This window comes from Erythrolamprus reginae, chromosome 5 (assembly GCF_031021105.1).
Source record: "Erythrolamprus reginae isolate rEryReg1 chromosome 5, rEryReg1.hap1, whole genome shotgun sequence".
NCBI lineage: Eukaryota > Metazoa > Chordata > Lepidosauria > Squamata > Dipsadidae > Erythrolamprus > Erythrolamprus reginae.
In genome coordinates this window covers 89,614,306-89,632,969 of record NC_091954.1, presented here as the reverse complement: position 1 = coordinate 89,632,969, position 18,664 = coordinate 89,614,306, and the positions used below count along the sequence as shown (strand labels likewise).

At 37.1% G+C, this 18,664-nt stretch overlaps 1 protein-coding gene across 14 annotated transcripts in view; it reads left to right on the top strand.

Moving 5' to 3' along the window:
- The first annotated feature begins 4,737 nt into the window (after positions 1-4,737).
- The window catches only part of MINDY4B (MINDY family member 4B), a 46,397-nt gene continuing 32,470 nt past the window's right edge, over positions 4,738-18,664 (top strand). For 9 of the 14 annotated variants that reach the window (XR_011559304.1, XM_070754107.1, XM_070754112.1 and 6 more), the window contains exons 1-3: positions 4,745-5,019; positions 9,796-9,823; positions 18,165-18,338. Coding sequence is in view for 13 of the 14 variants with exons in the window: in XM_070754107.1 (XP_070610208.1) it covers positions 4,838-5,019; positions 9,796-9,823; positions 18,165-18,338 (384 nt within the window). In the remaining variant the exon portion in view is untranslated. Of the gene's footprint in view, positions 5,020-9,421; positions 9,552-9,795; positions 9,824-18,164; positions 18,339-18,664 lie in introns of all 14 variants that reach the window. The other 5 variants (XM_070754109.1, XM_070754116.1, XM_070754114.1 and 2 more) reach the window with 4 other exon arrangements.

Here is an 18,664-nt window from a genome sequence, read left to right as displayed (position 1 = left end):
CAATTTGCTGAAAGATGTTGAAAGAAAATGCAGGGCGTCCTGCATAAGCCACGCCCATAGTGTAGTAGTAAAAGTTTTAGTAGCCCTTCACTGGTTTCAGGATGTTTATCTTATAAGGAAACAACTATGGAGAATAATATACAGTAGAACCCCGACTTACGAGACTAATTGGTTCCGGAAGGAGGCTCGTAAGTCGGAACGCTCGTATGACGAAACATTGTTTCCCATAGGAAACAATGTAAAGTCAATTAATCCGTGCAACAACAAAAAAACCCGCTGCCGCCGAACGTGGAAGTTAGCGTTCGGCTTCAGGAGACAGCTGCGAAGCGGCGCAGCCCCCCAGGCCGGCTGCGACGTTTTAAAACACGCGCGCCGCTTCGCAGCTGTCTCCTGAAGCCGAACGCTAACTTCCGCGGCCGGCTGCGACGTTTTAAAACACCTGCGCCGCTTCGCAGCTGTCTCCTGAAGCCGAACGCGGAAGTTAGCGTTCGGCTTCAGGAGACAGCTCCTTGGCGCTCGTATCCCGAATGTGAGCTCGGGAGGCGAACAAAAATGTCGCTCCCCTCCCAGCTCTTATCTCGAGTAGCTCGTAAGTAGAGCTGCTCGTATGTCGAGGTTCCACTGTATAACAAAACCAATTGTTATTGGATAAAACAGAGATTCAGAGTTGAATCTAGAATTGGAATTCAGAAAAGTTGTTGGATTACAAAAATGGTATGGGAAAAGATGCTATGCATGTGAAAATGGACTTCAAAATGCCAGACTGATATTGAAAAATATGACAAAATGATTTACAGATGAACGCAGCTGATGTCTTAATCAAAGATACATACAAAGAATTATTATTATTATTATTATTATTATTATTATTATTATTATTATTATTATTAAATGTGGAAGGCCTTCTTTTCTCATATTTCTAAAAGGAAAGTATGAAACAAAGTAAACTGTTTCTGAGAGCAGATTAAGAGAAAATGATAAGAAATCAAACTGTGGGACATTCATGAGAATAAAGATCAAGCTTTTTAAAAGTAAACAGAACATCTACAACGTGAATCAAAACGATCAGAGTTAAATACATAAGTTGGGGTTTCTGTTATTAGTTATTAATGGAATTTATTTTTGACCAGGAATGAATGATATGGTTGTAAGGATCTCTTTATAAATGGAAAGATTTTTCACTTCATTTCTTAGAAAATAATATTGGAGTACAAAATTGATTTTCTTAAAATTAAGGTTAAAATTAAGGCTAATATTTCTGATAGCTCTTAATGGGCTTTTGCTGATTAGAACTGAATGGTAGATTTTTATTTATTTAATAATGCATTAGATATGAAATTCTGCAGAAGATGTTAAGTTACTGAAATGGTTTATACTTGTATAGAGGGAGAGGGGAATCATCTTTTATATATTTTCTTTTTCTTTTCTTATTTCAATCATTTTTCTTTATATATGTATTTTTCCTTAGTTTGCATTAGTCTTTTATCTTTGTATTTGCCAACTTCAATAAAATTATTGTAAAAATAATAAAGTAATGTGTGAACTCCACTCGTATATTCAGGTTTATGGCTCAATATAGGCAATTGGGTTATTAATTAAACCACTGTTATCCAGAAATAGGCACATCGTATAAATACAGTCTAACCAATGTGGTTTGGTAAAGAAATATTGGTGCATTTGATCAAAGATTTAAACTCACATTTTATCAGAGTAAATCAATAGTACAGCTGTGTTTTAAAGCTGATGAAATTCTCATGGTCATTCCTCAAGATTTTGTGGTTTATTTCAGCCTTGCAAATCAAATGCCTCCCCAAAAATATTTACTCATATAAATGCCAAAAGGAGGGACTCTTTATAAAAGTAGACTAATAAAAATGTTCTGTCTCCTCAGTCTCGCAATATGGAAATAGCATTATGTCAAGGTGACCTTCTTTCAGCTGCTTACTAATGCTTCCATTCCAACATTTGGAGGACTTTTCAGTGCTCAGATGAAAGAAGACTGAGAATTCTAGAAAGTTATTAGCCGAAATAAATGGAATTCAGAATAAAAACATTTTGGGGTTGGAAGGTCGCGTAACAGCTGCAGAAAATATAAGTGCTGGCTTTAAAGATGCAAATTCAATGTTGTGGTTCTGGGAAGGATTATTCTGCTCAAAATATAAAAACCTGCAGAGTACAGTAGTAGTATTTGTTTCTTTCTTTACAGTTCTTCAGGATTCCTGCAGGATCATCTGTCATAATTCTTTAAAAAACGTCATTCAAAAATCTCTAAAGCCAGGGGTACTGTCCAGGGTCCTGAACCTTTCCCCTTCCAATTACAGTACAAAACATTTTTTTTAGATTTTTTTAAAAAAAATCTCAAATTTACAATTTGTCTAAATAATTCAAAGAGGTGAACATGCCCAATACTCATTCCTCCTCTTATGTTTCCCACAATAACTCTATGAGTGAGTTGGGCTGAGAGACCTACCCAAAGTTACCTTTCATGCCTAAAACAGGATTCAAATACGCAACCTCCTTGTATTTCCACTGTTCTGTTTGGGTCCCTCCAGCAAACACCAACCCAAAAAGCGAAGCCAGACACACTGGTAAAAATCAAAGGCAGTTTATAGAATTCAAAGCAAACACAGGTAACAGAAAATGTCCTTACACACAGGAACACGCTGAAACGTCAAAGATGTTTCACGAAGGCCATGAAGTAAAACAGGATTCTTGCTGTCAAAAACAATGCTGGAGATAACAAACATACGCCTCCCCCAAGTCTTCCAGTCTTCTAGGCCACAAGCCAAGATCATAGACGCCGAGAAGCAAAGCAGGGTCACAGAACTTTCAAGTTGATAACTCTCCACATGGCTAAAAGGGCTTGCCTGCCTTTTAAACCCTGCTGAGGAGAACCACACCCAAACCCAGCTGTTGCCAATTCAGTGATGCCAATACCTTTCTAATTGGTCCCATCTCTGAGCTGTACGTCTCTGTCTCATGTCAATTATAGCCTGTGCTTCCTCATCCAATGAAGCCAGGCTACTGGCTGGGGAGAGCCCCCCCCCCCGGGGCTCTCAGGCTGCTCCCCCTCATCCTCTTCCTGACGTTCCTCTCCCCCGTCTGCCTGGTCCTCCCCCTCCTGTTCACTGTCCTCCTCCTCCGGGCCTGGATCCAGCAGAGATGCAGCCGGTTCCTGAGGAGCCTCAGGCTGAATCACAACATTCCACATTAGTCCAAATGGCTGTATTGCTCCCACTTTCCTGAGCTATTGCCACAAAATCATGGAAATGAAGCTATTGTATTAAAATGAGGTAGAAAGTTTATGATTCTGCCAAATTAGAAGATATTGGATTTTTCAATGGGGGGTTTAAAAGCTCCTATCTCTATTTTAACCATTCAAGTTCTGTCAACTTCCTGTGACTAAACAGTACAGAAGAATAAAATCAATACTGTAATGAAGTTGTATTTTAGAGAATCTTGCCACCCATTATTGTCCCATCTCATTAGGATTATTACCAAATCAGAAGCACTATACTGATAGCAGAGCCTTAAAATAGCTGAGGGAAGTTCATTTTCTACTGAGAACTGATTTCCCTGAGGATAAATTGCTTTATAATGACATCACATGTTTAAAAAGGTGTAGGGCTTAAATGGGACCTAGAATAAGAAATAGTGGAAGTATCATTCTCTCCTTTTTTGAAATACATTTTCTTTTCCTCTTTTTTCTACTGCAGGCCAATATAAAATGTGTTGCTTTGGTGCCACAAAAAAAATAATAACTAAAATATCACATGTAATCATATAGCAGGACTGGAGGTAATTGCAGCTACCTTCAAATTATATGTCCCTGTAATTACCATTGGTTTATCTGTGAGTGGCAGAAATTCCTAGGAAGGTAGCTGAATTAATAATTTTCCTACAATACTTCAAACAGTTGACACTGCAACTCTTCACGGAATTTGAAAAATCATGGCTGGCTTGCAAGCAAACATTTCCTGGCAAACAATAAACTAAGTCATTACTTCGAGACTGCTAGAATTTTGAGCTTGCTCTGACTAGAGAACATCTTATCAGATTGTGTTGCCAAACCCTTTTTTCATTTTACAGCTGAAATTAAGTTTATTTCTGCAGTCCGGTAGAGCAGTGTTTTTCAACCAGTGTGCCGTGGCACACTAGTGTACCGCGAGACATGATCAGGTGTGCCGCAAAGCTCAGAGAAAGAAAACGAGAGAAAGAAAGAAAGAAAGAGCGAGAGAGAAAGCAAACAAGAGAGAAAGCATGCAAGAGAGAGAAAGAAAGCAAGAGAGAAAGAGAACAAGAGAGAAAGAAAGCAAGAGAGAGAGCAAGAGAAAGAAAGAAAGAGAGAGAGAAAGGGAGGGGGAGGGGGGGAGAGAAAGAGAGCAATAAAGAGGAAAGAAGAAAGAAAGAGGGATGGAGAGAGAGAGAAAAAAAGAAGGAGAGAGAGGGAGAGAGAAATAGAGCAAAAGGGAGGAAGAAAGAATTTTTTTGTCCAAACTTTTTTTAGCCCCCCCCCCCCCCCAATGTGCCCCATGTTTTTGTAAATGTAAAAATTGTGCCGCGGCTCAAAAAAGGTTGAAAATCACTGCGGTAGAGGATGTAGGCCTGTTCTATAAAGAGGAAGTAATTGGAAATGTAACTGATCAGTAATAGTAAACAATACTATTTACCTATTGCTGTATTGCTCAATATAAGTCTGAGAGGTGAGAAAAGTGTTGACATTTCCACAGAAACGAAGGGGAGGGTGAAAACTCCACACATGGCCAGACAAAACCCAAGTGAACATTAAAGGCTGGTGGCATTTTATGATGAAAATGCAGATGTAGCTTTTGGCAGAATGGAGATAGGGCATTTTGCTTCCTTCCATGGACACCGATTGGCAAGTAGGAAAAGCAAAATCAATGGAGTAGATGACAAAGACAAAAGAGAAGCTAAAAATGAAGAAAGTTTGAGAAACTGGTTGCAATGCCACAGTAAACAGCAAAAAGAAATCTCTCTAACAGGAAGCAGAAAAGGAATGTGAGTATAAAACCAATATTTATATTATAGTCCAGTGATGGCAAACCTTTTATCCCTTGGGTGCTGAAAGTGTGGGTGCACACACTATCATGCCTGCACAAGTGCCCCCACCCATAATTAAATGCCTGGGGAGGGCGAAAATTGCCTCCTGTGCCCCCTCCAGAGGCCTTCTGGAAGACAGAAACAGCTCATTTCTCAATTTCTGGTGGGCCCGATAGGTCTATTTTTCACCCTCTCCAGGCTTCAGAACCTTCCCTGAAGCCTGAGAAGGGCAAAAATGCCCTCCGGAAGCCAAAAAGCTTCCGTATGATCCAAAAATCATCTGGCCAGTGCATATATGTGTGCTGGAGCTGAGCTAGGGCAACAGCTCTGCGTGCCACCTCTGTCACCCATGCCATAGGTTTGCCATCACTGTTATAGTCCATTTAATTTAAAGGGATGACTGTGTGCTTTGATATATATTTCCATTATAAAGGTCTTAGTAACAGATTAATGAATGTGTTTCTCTGTAAAAAAAAATATATGATAAGCTCAAAAGCCCTATTTAGTACTATTTATTTTTTATGGCTCTTCTATGGTTAATTATGGACCACACAGGCTTGGTAATAACTTATAGATGTCAAGGAACTTAAAAGTTTAGCTATTATCCATAAGAAACAAGCAGAAGACTCCCAGAGGCACCTTGCCAAGATTAGAACTTTTATCACAGACAAGAATGAAGCCTCAAATACAACAGCTGATTACACACAGAGACTTGTGCAATTATTCCCCAGAGTTTAAACTCTAGGCTTCTTCTAGTCATTCTGAATTCACAGCTATTTACTGAGGGGGCTTGGTAGCCTTGGGCACTCCTTTCACAACAACTCTCTCTAACCACTTCAGCTCTTAGCATATAATTCAAATATGGACTAACTGCATTTTACAATCAATACCAAATCATGGTTTCAACTTGTGATTACCCTTGCCCACAAATGGCAGCTGATTTTCTTTCTTACAATAATTTTATTACACATTACAATTACGGTTAAAGACATAAAAGCCAATACAATTTTTTTTAAAGGAATAAAATGAATGAACAGATTCAGTAAACAAAAATAAAAAGAAGAATTTAAGAAAGAACACCACTAGGACTACTTTGCCCTTTACTTTTACATCCTCTCCTGCTCCTCCTTCAGGCCCTGGTGTTTCTCCATTTTCTCGTACTCCTTCTTCCTGATGTCCCTATCAGTTGCAACAGAGACATCAATCACCACTTCTGTATTGAGATACTTTATCTGGTTGATTGGCAGTATCTCCTTGTCTGGATCAGGAAATGCCATAGGACTTTAGCTCTCCTATTTCCCACAATCTTCTATAGAATCTCCCATCGAGACTTAAGAAAACTTAGTCCATATTCTGTGCAGATCTTCCTCTAGACAATACCAGCCAGTTGGTTGTGCCATTCAGCTTCCCACTATATGCAGAGACAACTCAACATAGTGGAAGGGTGTAATATATATATAAAGAGAGAATTAATAGGAAGCAATAGTGGATATCAGGCACAACAGTGAGAGCAAGAATGGTTTGGGCAGCTCTACAGTTCCATATCTTTTCATCCACTTTATGGAGAAAATTTGCAGTGGGTTTTTAAGCAAAAATGGAATTTGGATAGTAAGAGCAATTTCTCTTCTACCAAGTTGGATATTCCAAGTACTCCTGCGTTTCTTTCCAAACAGACAGCAACAGCAAAAGAAGCTCACCAAGAATTATTTGCTCTACAATTACTGCTCAGACCTTGGTTGATTTAAAACAAGTCCAGTGATGTTTCATCTAGATATTCAGGGAAGGCCATTACCATTTAACTTATTCTGAACTTACAGGCTTTTATCATGTAGTTTATTTCACTGCTCATCATAATAGTCCTGTCCCATCCTGTCCTGTCTTGACCTGTCCATAGAAGCTCATTGCTTTCTTTCTTTTTAAAAAAAGTTTTATTGGTTATATATATTTAAAAAGACAAAAAGAACATATATAACAAGAAAAAAGAAGAAAATGGACAAAATGAAACAGAGAAAAAAAGCCCTGAAAACAAACAATAAAAAAGGAAGAATGCAATTTCCATAGTGCAATATACCCTATGTACACTCATTACTTTCATTAGATGTGGCATTTTAGTGCAAACTTCACCCTTTGGTGCCAAATAATAACATATGTTCTGAAGATACAACCTTAAAGCTGTTGATGTCATTCTGACATGCCATTCCACTGCAGATACTGATTTTTACTTTATCCTTTATCCAAAATATATTCCAGAAAACAAACAAAAGTTTCAGGTTGTAGATAACCCAAAGCTAGAGACAAGTGCACACATTTCCAAGGTATCTGATGTCCTGCCCATGTTGTACCATTGGATAGAGTGAGCATGCTCCAAATCCCATTAGTCAAACAATGTCACCTGATGGAGCCCAGAGAGCAGGCAGCTGCCAGCTGGAATAGCATTCCCCAAGAATTTTGTATAGCCAAAATCCTACCTTTAAAAAAATCCTTGTGTTTTTCTTGATTTCCTTGTGAAGTGGCTTATTTCATGTGAATAAAGACTGCATTTGCATCCGAAGCTTGAAAGTAATACTATTACCATTTCCCCCAACAAAGAGAAAGGTAATAAGAGTAAGTGTGCCTGGGGAGGTATTTTGCAAAATTCTGTCTGACAAGGTTGAAAAAATGATGATGAAACAGATGTTGTGGTATTGAGTGCTGCCCTGCTTTGGGAAGGTATCTGCACCCACATTTTTGGGTTAGGTTACTTCAGCTGGTACCGGATCACCAGGCAAATGATTAAATCATGGTGGTATCAGATCCAGGCATATCATATTGTTTGAGGGTATATTTTACTCAGTGAAAATAGAAAAAAAAACATTAAGACAAAACAAAAAGATTAGATACAGGATCTGATGCACCTGCTGCTTTGTTGCCCTTTTAAAATAAAGAACTAAATATGAAATATATTCACAATTTCATAATTAAGCATCAGCTTCATATTAATCACCAGTCACTTGTTTATCTATTTTTTCTAGATGGCTCACCTACTAGATAAATCTAAGAAATCAGATGTCACAATACATGTCTGCTCCTAGTTTTGGACTTTAAAATGTACAGTAGCACATTTCTATCATCATCACCAATACTGGCATCACTATAATCTTGCAAATGATGACCGAATGTGATCAAGCATTTAAATAGCTTTCTTGAAACATCAAAAAATATCTGACAGAGATGCCAGATATCTAAAGCTAATTTAAAACCAGGGGGAAATAATCTGCTAGTATTTGGAAGTGGAAAGTACAGCATTGTTCACAGTTTAATTTCATGTGTGCTGTTAACATATATGTCATGTAGAACTGTATATATCAGTGATGGCAAATTTATAGCACTGGTGCCACAGGTAGCACGCGGAGCCTTATCTGCTGGCACGTGAGCTGTTGCCCTAGCTCAGTTCCAACATGCATGTGTGTGCAAGCCAGCTGATTTTTGGCTCACACAGAGCCAAAAATCTGGAAGGCTTCCAGAGAGCCTCTGGGAGGATCTCTGGGAGGAGAAGGGCATTTTTCCCTCTCTCAGCTCCAGGGAACCCTTTGGAACCCAGGGAGGGCAAAACATGAGCCTATTGGGCCCACCAGAAATTGAAAAACAGGCCATTTCCGGCCTCCAGAGGGCCTCCGGGAGGGAGATAAGCTATTTTCTTCCTCCCCAGGCATTGAATTATGGGTATGGGCACTTGTGCCCACACGACAGCACGCACCCACATTCTTTTGGCACCCGAAGGGAAGAAGGTTTGCCATCACTGTTATATCATATGCTAGCTGCCAACAAGGGATAATCCTAAAAGACCACATTATCTTCAAGTTAAATTTATCATATCCCAAATATGACATTATCTTATAAAGAGAACATTGTGAAATATAATTTTTACTGCTGGCTGTTCATGTTAGGGCACAATTTTGGTTTCATTTTATTCTGCCAAGCATTCTGCTACCAGCAAACCTAATAAAGCATTAACCCTCATATATGCTGCCGCCTGCCCAATGGTATGAAAGTAATCTATCAATCTTCTTCACTAGATCCAATTTCCCTGAAATGAGTATGTAATTGCAGCCTGTTTTTATATAAATCTGTGTCTGGCATTAAACATTTATGCCATATATACAATGGGCAGAAAACACAGGGCTATGTACAACTCTAATGAAAGTTTAATGGCAATGCAACCGTATTAAGTTTACAGTAAGTGTAATGAGGAGACAGAAAAGGGGGCAAGGTTCTTGGATATAAACCTAGGTTAAAACCATTTCTGATAGGTAATTATGTAAAAGAGGATACAGTATTTTTATGTCTCAGAAAGCTTATTGCTAATGTTGAAAATATATAGTTTTGTGCAGCAAACCGATGGACAAGGAAGCATCCAGTGATGTGTGCAACTCAGTGCAAATGGAGCTAGAAGAGATATCCAGCAAAATAGCTGATCTAGACAAGTGGAGAAAGATTTTCAATGTTCGTGGGTAAGGGTTTTTTCCCCTTTATAATTTTATGAGTACTAAAAATTAGATTGTTTTAAATTATTTTTATTATTATGGAAATAATAAGACCCACATAGTTTATGAAGACGTTTTTGCAAACGTATTTAGGACTGGAATGTTACTAAGAGATGAAGTGGTTTGTACAGAATGGTAATCTTTATGATTATGTATGCATAAGTTATCCATTGGCTAGATAGCTATTTTCAAGTGTGTTTTTTTCCCATAGGTTGGAGATCAGTCACAGAACTTTTCACGTAAGTTTTTTCCATACTTTTCCAGTATGTCAACGTCAGGTTGATCTTTGATCTCGCATAAAATTGAATGTATCAGTAGATTAGTAGATTAATCTTGCCTTCAACAACTACTCATAAAAATAGCTTGTGAATGTAAGGAGGTGATGTGACTCGGAAATATTTTCACACAGAACTGTTTCTCAATTTTTTAAAGTTTAAATGCATGCTATAAATCTTTGGATATTTAGATACTTTATGCATTACTACTAGTGAATTGTAAGAGGAAAAAAATCTCATCCTGTTTTTCTATATCAATTTCTAAGGCCATCTTAAAGTAAACTAGACATTTGTTTTTCTAAAAATATAGATATGCTTAGGATAACTACACATTCTGTCACATTCTTTCTCCAGCACTGAATCAACACATTTATGGTTCTATTTTTACAAATAAGACAGCATCCTTGCCTATCATATTTGTGGTCTAATAATGATGGTTAACAAGTAATTAATGCTCAATCTATACAGTAATAATACAGAAAAAAAATCATATGGACATTTTGTGTTAAAAATGAAGGAATTTCATTGAGAGGGTTTTGATTAGAATTGTATGCATAGCTACTGATAAGAAGTTCAGAAGCTACACACACAAAGATATAATACATACATTTGTGTTTTCTGATCTTTTATTATTTTTTCTATCCCTTTTTTGCTTTGTCTCTTCTTTTCGTCTCTTTTCTTTTTCACATTTATTTTCACATTTACATTTAATTTCCTTTCTTTCCTTTTTTACATTTAATTTCCTTTATTTTTCTTTCAATGTAATTATTATTATTATCTTATAAAACCTTTTACTAAAACTATTTTTAAAAGGATAATACAGCAAAAAAGTAACTGTCATCACTAAAATCAATCTGAAACTGAAGGAACTTAATTATGAATGGAGAGACTACGATGTGCTTCAAAAAGTATGACTTGGTCATCTAGGTTATGTATATGCATGAAAGTGGGAAATCATAGCTGGTATTGATTGATTGATTGATTGATTGATTGATTGATTTTTTATTAATTAGATTTCTATGCCGCCCTTCTCAAGGCGACTCAGAGCGACATACAACATCATAAATGGAACAATATGTAAAGAAATCTAAATGACTATAAAAATTATACAAATCACTAAAAAGTATTAAAACCCCCATACAATCCTACGCATTCGTCCAATTCAATCATACATGGTATTGGCCGTAGACAATCTCACCACTCACGGCCCCTTGCCCACCGGTAGAGCTAGGTCTTGAGAGGGAGGGGGTGGTACATATCTCCAAAGGGAGTATGGTTTATAAAAGTAAATGTTCCCTTCGCACATATGTGGTAGTTGTTCCCAACTCTAGGGGACACTGCTCATCTCCATTTCAAAGCCAAAGAGTCAGTGCTTTCCGAAGATGTCTCCATGGTCATTTGGTTGGCATGACTAAATGCCAAAGGTGCACAGAATGCTATTACCTTCCCACCAAAGATAGTCCCTATTTTACTTCTTGCATTTTTACATGCTTCCAAACTGCTAAGTTGGCAGAAGTTGGGGCAAGTAACAGGAGCTCACCCCGTTGCACATCACTAAGGATTCAAAACACTGATTGCCGAACCTTTCAATTGACAAACTCAGCATCTTAGCCACTGAGCCACCACATCCCTTGGTTTATAGTTCAGTCCTATTGATCCCCCCCCCCCCAAAAAAGAGAAAGAATTGGGTGTTGTTTTGCTGGGAAAAGTGCAGCATTCTGAATAAATGTGATAAAGAGGAAAGTATTTTGTTACACGATAGAAGTGAATGAAAGAGAAAAAGATCAGAACTTGAAAACTGATAAATAACTGCTTTGTTGTCTGATGTTTTGAAATCTTGGTTTCAGCATAGATCTATTTATGTAAACAAATGGGAAGATTCATGGCAAGTTTTGAATATGGGTCAGAATTTTGGTACTGCCAGGAAAGCATCTTGAGAAAATGATATGAAATAAAGGGAAAGACAGTAGAATAAAAACAAAATGATTGCCGGAAGTATGAGTTTTGTATGAACAGAAAACAAATGAATTAGTTGTAAAGAAAGAGGATATGAAAAAAAATGTGAACATAATTCCATTATAGAGTTCACAGAAGTGTGTGTAGTCAGGAAGACAAGTATAGGCATGATAGGCATGACTGAAGTTTAGCAGCAGGATGGCCATGATTGACACATGCCTTTGGAAGGAACAAAAAAATGTGTTTGTGCTGTACACAGAGGAGGTAGAGAGATAAAGATATAGATATACATAGACAAAGATAGATGGATGGATGGATGAATGGATGGATGGATAGATGGAGAGAGAGAAAGAGAGAGAGAGAGAGATAATGACAGACAGATTTTGGTGAGATTAAAAGAGGGAGGAGTAATGCCATTATTAAAGACCCTTCTGGATAAGCAAAAGATGTTGATGAAACCTTTCTGCATCTGTACTTTTTTCAAAGAGACATACAAAAGTGATAATGAGAGATACATATACAGCCTCCTCCTTCTACAGGAAATGGAAGGAGAGGCTTATAACCAAAGATATACTAGGTAGTGTCCATAATATGTAAACATTTTGTCAGAAAGGCCAAATTTCAGAATGAACTGAGGCCTGTAAGAGATATTGAAAACTACAGAGTGTTCTCTGACTAAGTGAGGAACAAATGGACACCCTGAGACTATAGTTCCATTGTGAGGAGAAAGTATGGGAGAGGATAAGAAAAATAGAATTTCTTAACTTCTGTTTTGTGCCTGTCTTCTCTCTGAATAGAAAGAGAGCACTAGTTTTGTTTTCATTCTGCATTGGATAAAGGAGAAAACCAAGCTAAGGATTCACAAGGAGAGACAACTTAGCTGACTTAAATGAAGGAAATAATGAAGATGATCATGGAATCATTTTAACTCTCATAGTGTTTGAGAACTTCCAGAGGACTTGTACAAAACTAGGAAAAAAGAAGACTCAAGAAAATAGAAATCTGTCAGCATATTTGGATGTGGTTGGATAGGCAGGAACTAGTAAAGACTTAGTTGGAAATTAATCCTGCTGGATAGCAGCAGCGTTACTACTTCAGTAGATCAGAAAACCATGCGCGTATTATATCTGGACCTCAGCCAAACCTTCAGCTAAGTTGCTCATGATATGCTCCTTAATACAATGGTAAAGCATGGCTAGATGATACTACTGTTGATGGACTAATAATTGTCTAAGATATTGTACCCAAGCATCCTTGTTAATAGTTCCATTTCAGCTAGGAGGGAGATATCAAATAGAGTGCCATAGAATGTTTTATGGATTTTAAGCTATTCAGTATCTTCATCAATGACTGAAAAGAGGGGGTTAAGGAGTTGAATAATACTTTAACAGGAAGAGATTTTTTTAAAAAAATCTAGATATTTTAATTGTGGGCTGAGATGAACGGCACAGAATTCAAAGAAAACTAAAATTATTCATCTTCGAAGGAAAAATGAAAGGCAGAAATATGTTAATAGTAAATATCTCAGAATTTATTTATTTATTCATTCATTCATTCATTCGTTTATTAAATGTCTTAACCATCCCTTTTATTACAGGGTGATTCTATAGACTGCAGGAGATCCATGTTGGCAGTAGGGCATATGAAAAGTATCTGGTGTCCTTATCAACCACAAACTAGGTTCTGTACATGTCTATTGAGCTCTGCAGTGATTTTAGGAGCTGCGGTCTTGCAATCCGTTCTAACAATTCGGTTTAGAGTCCGGCCGTCTCTCTTAGACAACTTCGACTTTCGACCAGACCTGTGCTTGACTGAGGACGTTTTCCCTTCTCTTTCAAAAGCAGTCATTACTTTTGAGACATTACCTCTTGAAAGGCCAAACATTTGGGCACTTTCTGTTACACTAGCGCCTGCCATTTGAGCACCAACAATTTGGCCTCTTTGAAAGTCTAAGAGGTCTGCCATTTCTAGAAGGTTATAAACCATTTCCTTAAATTTCTGTAAAAAAAGGGTAGTTTTAAAAAAACGTCAAATAACAGGCTTTAAAAAAACATTAAAATATGTCACGTTTTGATTGATTTGAACATGTTCAAACATTATGATGCCAAAAAGTCAAGTGTTTCCATTTTTTGTCCATCCCCTGTGTATACCCCTTCAGAGTGTTTTACAGTCCTCTCTAAGTGGTTTATACTAAGTGGTCAGCATATTGCCCTCAACAATCTTGGTCCACATTTAATCAACCTCAGAAGGATAGAAAGCTGAGTCAATCTTGACCTGATCAGGATTGAACTGTTGGCAATTGCAATCAGCAAAAGTAGCCTGCATTACTGCCTTCTGACCACTGTCACTACGACTCGTGAGTAGTGCTATGACTTTTTTATTGTGTTGTAAAGACAGGGTCCATCCCTTTTGTTGGAAGAATGCCATTATCTCAGGGACCGCCTTCTGCTGCATGAATCCCAGTGACCAGTTAGGTCCCACAGAGTGGGTCTTCTCCGGGTCCTGTCAACTAAACAATGTCGCTTGGCGGGACCCAGGGGAAGAGCCTTCTCTGTGGCGGCCCCAGCCCTCTGGAACCAACTCCCCCCAGAGATTAGAATTGCCCCCACCCTCCTTGCCTTTTGCAAGCTTCTTAAAACCCACCTCTGCCGCCAGGCATGGGGGAACTGAGATACTCTTTCCCCCTAGGCATTTACAATTTTATGCATTGTATGTATGTATGTTTGGTTTTATAATAAGGGTTTTTAACTGTTTTAATATTGGATTGTTATATGCTGCTGTTTTTATTACTGTTGTTAGCCGCTCCGAGTCTACAGAGAGGGGCAGCATACAAATCCAATAAATAAAATAAATAAATATATAAATTATCGTTCCTTTGTAAAAAAAGGTGGGGGGAGATAATAAGAGGCAATAGAAAAAATACACATGGATTAATTCAAAAAATATTCTTTTGCAGGGATTTTTCAGAATTCTGGCTTAATAAGTATAAATAGTGACAATACCAATACTTGGGCAAGCAGTCCAGGTTTATGCCTAAAGGGAGGTCATAGACCAGTTTTAATTCTTCAGCAGTGCAGTAAGAAATGTATAACTATTGTATACAGGTGAAACTCAAAAAATTAGAATACCATGCAAATGTTCATTTATTTCAGTTATATAACTGAAAAGGTGAAACTTAATATATGAGAGATATTCATAACATGCAAGGCAAGAGAGTTAAAGCCGTGATTTGTCATAATTGTGATAATTATGGGGTACAGCTCATAAAAACCCCAAATCCACAATCTCAGAAAATTAGAATAAATAAAACAAGGATTGTACATAGAACAATATTGGACCTCTGAAAAGTATAAGCATGCATATGTACTCAGTACTTGGTTTGGGCCCCTTTTGCAGCAATTACTGCCTCAATGCAGCATGGCATAGAAGCTATCAGCCTGTGGCACTGCAGAGGTGTTACGGAAGACCAGGATGCAGCCGCTATTGAAGCATCCTGGTCTTCCCTGACACCTCAGCAGTTTCTATGTCATGCCTCATTGAGGCAGTAATTGCAGCAAAAGGGGCCCAAACCAGGTACTGAGTACATACACATGCTTATATTTTTAGAAGTCTGATATTGTTCTCGGAACAATCCTTGTTTTATTGATTGCATGTAATATTCTAATTTTCTGAGATGTGGGATTTGGGGTTTTCATGAGCTGTATCATCATCATCACAATTATGACTGCTCATCTCCATTTCAAAGCCAAAGAGTCAGTGCTTTCCGAAGATGTCTCCATGGTCATTTGGTCGGCATGACTAAATGCTAAAGGTGCACAGAATGCTGTTACTTTCCCACCAAAGATAGTCCCTATTTTACTTCTTGCATTTTTACATGCTTTTGAGCTGCTAAGTTGGCCGAAGCTGGGGCAAGTAACGGGAGCTCACCCCGTTGCACAGCACTAAGGATTCAAAACACTGATTGCCGAACCTTTCAATTGACAAACTCAGCATCTTAGCCACTGAGCCACCACATCCATTGGTTTATAGTTCAGTCCTATTTATTCCCACCCACCCCCAAAAAGAAAGAATTGGGTGTGTTTTGCTGGGAAAAGTGCAGCATTCTGAATAAATGTGGTAAGGAGGAAAATATTCTGTTACACAATTAACAATTGTGATGATGATGATACAACTCATGAAAACCCCAAATCCCACATCTCAGAAAATTAGAATATTACATGCAATCAATAAAACAAGGATTGTTCAGAGAACAATATCAGACTTCTAAAAATATAAGCATGTGTATGTACTCAGTACCTGGTTTGGGCCCCTTTTGTTGCAATTACTGCCTCAATGAGGCATGACATAGAAACTGCTGAGGTGTCAGGGAAGACCAGGATGCTTCAATAGCGGCTGCATCCTGGTCTTCCGTAACACCTCTGCAGTGCCACAGGCTGATAGCTTCTATGCCATGCTGCATTGGGGCAGTAATTGCTGCAAAAGGGGCCCAAACCAAGTACTGAGTACATATGCATGCTTATACTTTTCAGAGGTCCAATATTGTTCTATGTACAATCCTTGTTTTATTTATTCTAATTTTCTGACATTGTGGATTTGGTGTTTTTATGAGCTGTACCCCATAATTATCACAATTATGACAAATCATGACTTGAACTGTCTTGCCTTGCATGTTATGAATATCTCTCATATATTGAGTTTCACCTTTTATGTTACATTACTGAAATAAATGAACGTTTGCACAGTATTCCAATTTTTCAAGTTTCACCTGTATTTGTTGATTTAGAAAAGCATATGAAGAACTGAATAGGTTTGAATTATGAAAAATTTTGCATGTATTAAACATTGGTTGATGAATGCAATAGGGTAATATTTTTGAGAGTAAAACAGAATGCTTAGCAAATACCTTTGAGCAGGTGTAATGTATTATGTTACCTTGCTGGTTTAATGTATTTATAGATAAATGTATTGGGACTCTATAAATGAATTATAATTCTTTTACCTATTGTAACATTAAATGAACAAATCTAACATGTGATAATGTTAGAATTGTGTTCATGAGGACATGAATGCATGTATACTTTGAATACAAATGATGCCATTTTGGTGGTAGAAAATTCAAATGATTTGCAAATGTTAAATATTACAATGCAATGAGGAATATGGATCTAAAACGTAATATATCAAAAGCCACTATAGTTGTTGTTTCTGATCTTTGTGCAATGTATAATGCAGCTTACTCTGAAAAGAAATAATGTTTATGAATATATTGTATGTATAAATACACATTTCTACACACATTAATCACTTAGAGATACCTTCAAAATTGGTAGATGGACTCCTTATATGAGATCAGGGATGGGTTTTTTTAAAAAAAAATCTATCAACAATATTTTGAGTCAGCCAATATTTATGCAAGTGAACAAATTAACAGAATGGATGTATAAACCATGTAATATAGCTATTTTAGAGAAAACAGCAAGATTAAGATCTAGTTAGGTCAGTAGTGCAGCAATTACTATTTATCCATATAAATATACTGCATATGGCTCATAATCAGTCTTCACCAAAAAGCAAATTAAAAAAAACTATTTAAAATAACTATTCATTTATGTGACAGGAGAATCATTTGAAATTTCTGTATGAAGAACATAATTCTGTTTCCACAATTACTTTGACATTTATTTCTAAATAAGATCATTTTTCTTGAGTAATTCAGAATATTGTACTGTCTGTTCTCCTTTTTAAGTCTGACCAGTCACTTGATAACTTGTGACGTCTTTCATTCTATCCATTAGCTATGGATAGCAGACTGAAACTAAGCCAGCTGAAACGATGGGTAGGTTCTAAATTGAGTTATATAGAAATATTGCAGGACGAAGTAAGCAGGAATCAAATAGTAAGTAAGACAAACATTTGTCTTTTCTTTCTTAACACAGACAGAAAGTAAAGCTGACTTGTATGCTTGGGAATTTCAGGAGTTGATTATTTTTAATTAGTTAAGTTTGCTGTAAGACTATATAATACATTAATCACAATATAAATGAAACAATGTAAGTAGCTCAGGAGTAATTGTGAATACTTCTGAGTTTACTAACTCCAAATATTTCAATGGAATTTGCTTCTAAGAATATTTGATTATGCTAAGTGCCCACATTATTATTGTACCAATAACACTTTCTGAAAATAACAATACTGTTTGCCTTTAAATTACTGTCATGTTTCCTTAAAATGTGTTTCTGAAAAAATTGAATTGTCAATGGATGATTGAAATTATTACAAAAACCTTATTATTACCTTGCAGTTAAAATGCTATCGTGTTTCTGTTTGTTCCTTTCTTCATCTTTTTCAGAAATACAAAGACTGTAAAACTGATAATGATAAAGAAGATGTTTCTGGAACATGTCAAAATATAAACCCCTTAGAACAGAGCAGGCTTCCATTTCATACTCTATATTCAATTCCCAAAGCTGTAATCATTTCATCAGCCCTAGGAGGGCATCCCATCTTATTGGAAATGGCTCTGGTAAGCAGATCTTATCAATTAAGCATGAGCTGAAACTTAATCTTGCCAGAATTAAGGAAACAGAGAATTCTTATCCAGCCATGCTGTTAGGAAGAAGACCGCAGTATACTGCTGTTAGAATAATTAAAATAGATGTTTATGGGGAATGATCACTTGAAATGAACAAACCTGATACCTTACTACGTATAGAGCAACACAGACATTAGAACCAGATCTCACCCAAAAAATGATGCGTCTGAAATTACATGAGTTGTTTTGATGAAGAAGGGCTTTCTCTTTTTGGCACCCTCTCCTACTAACTAGCTAGCATATAAAGCAAGATTAAT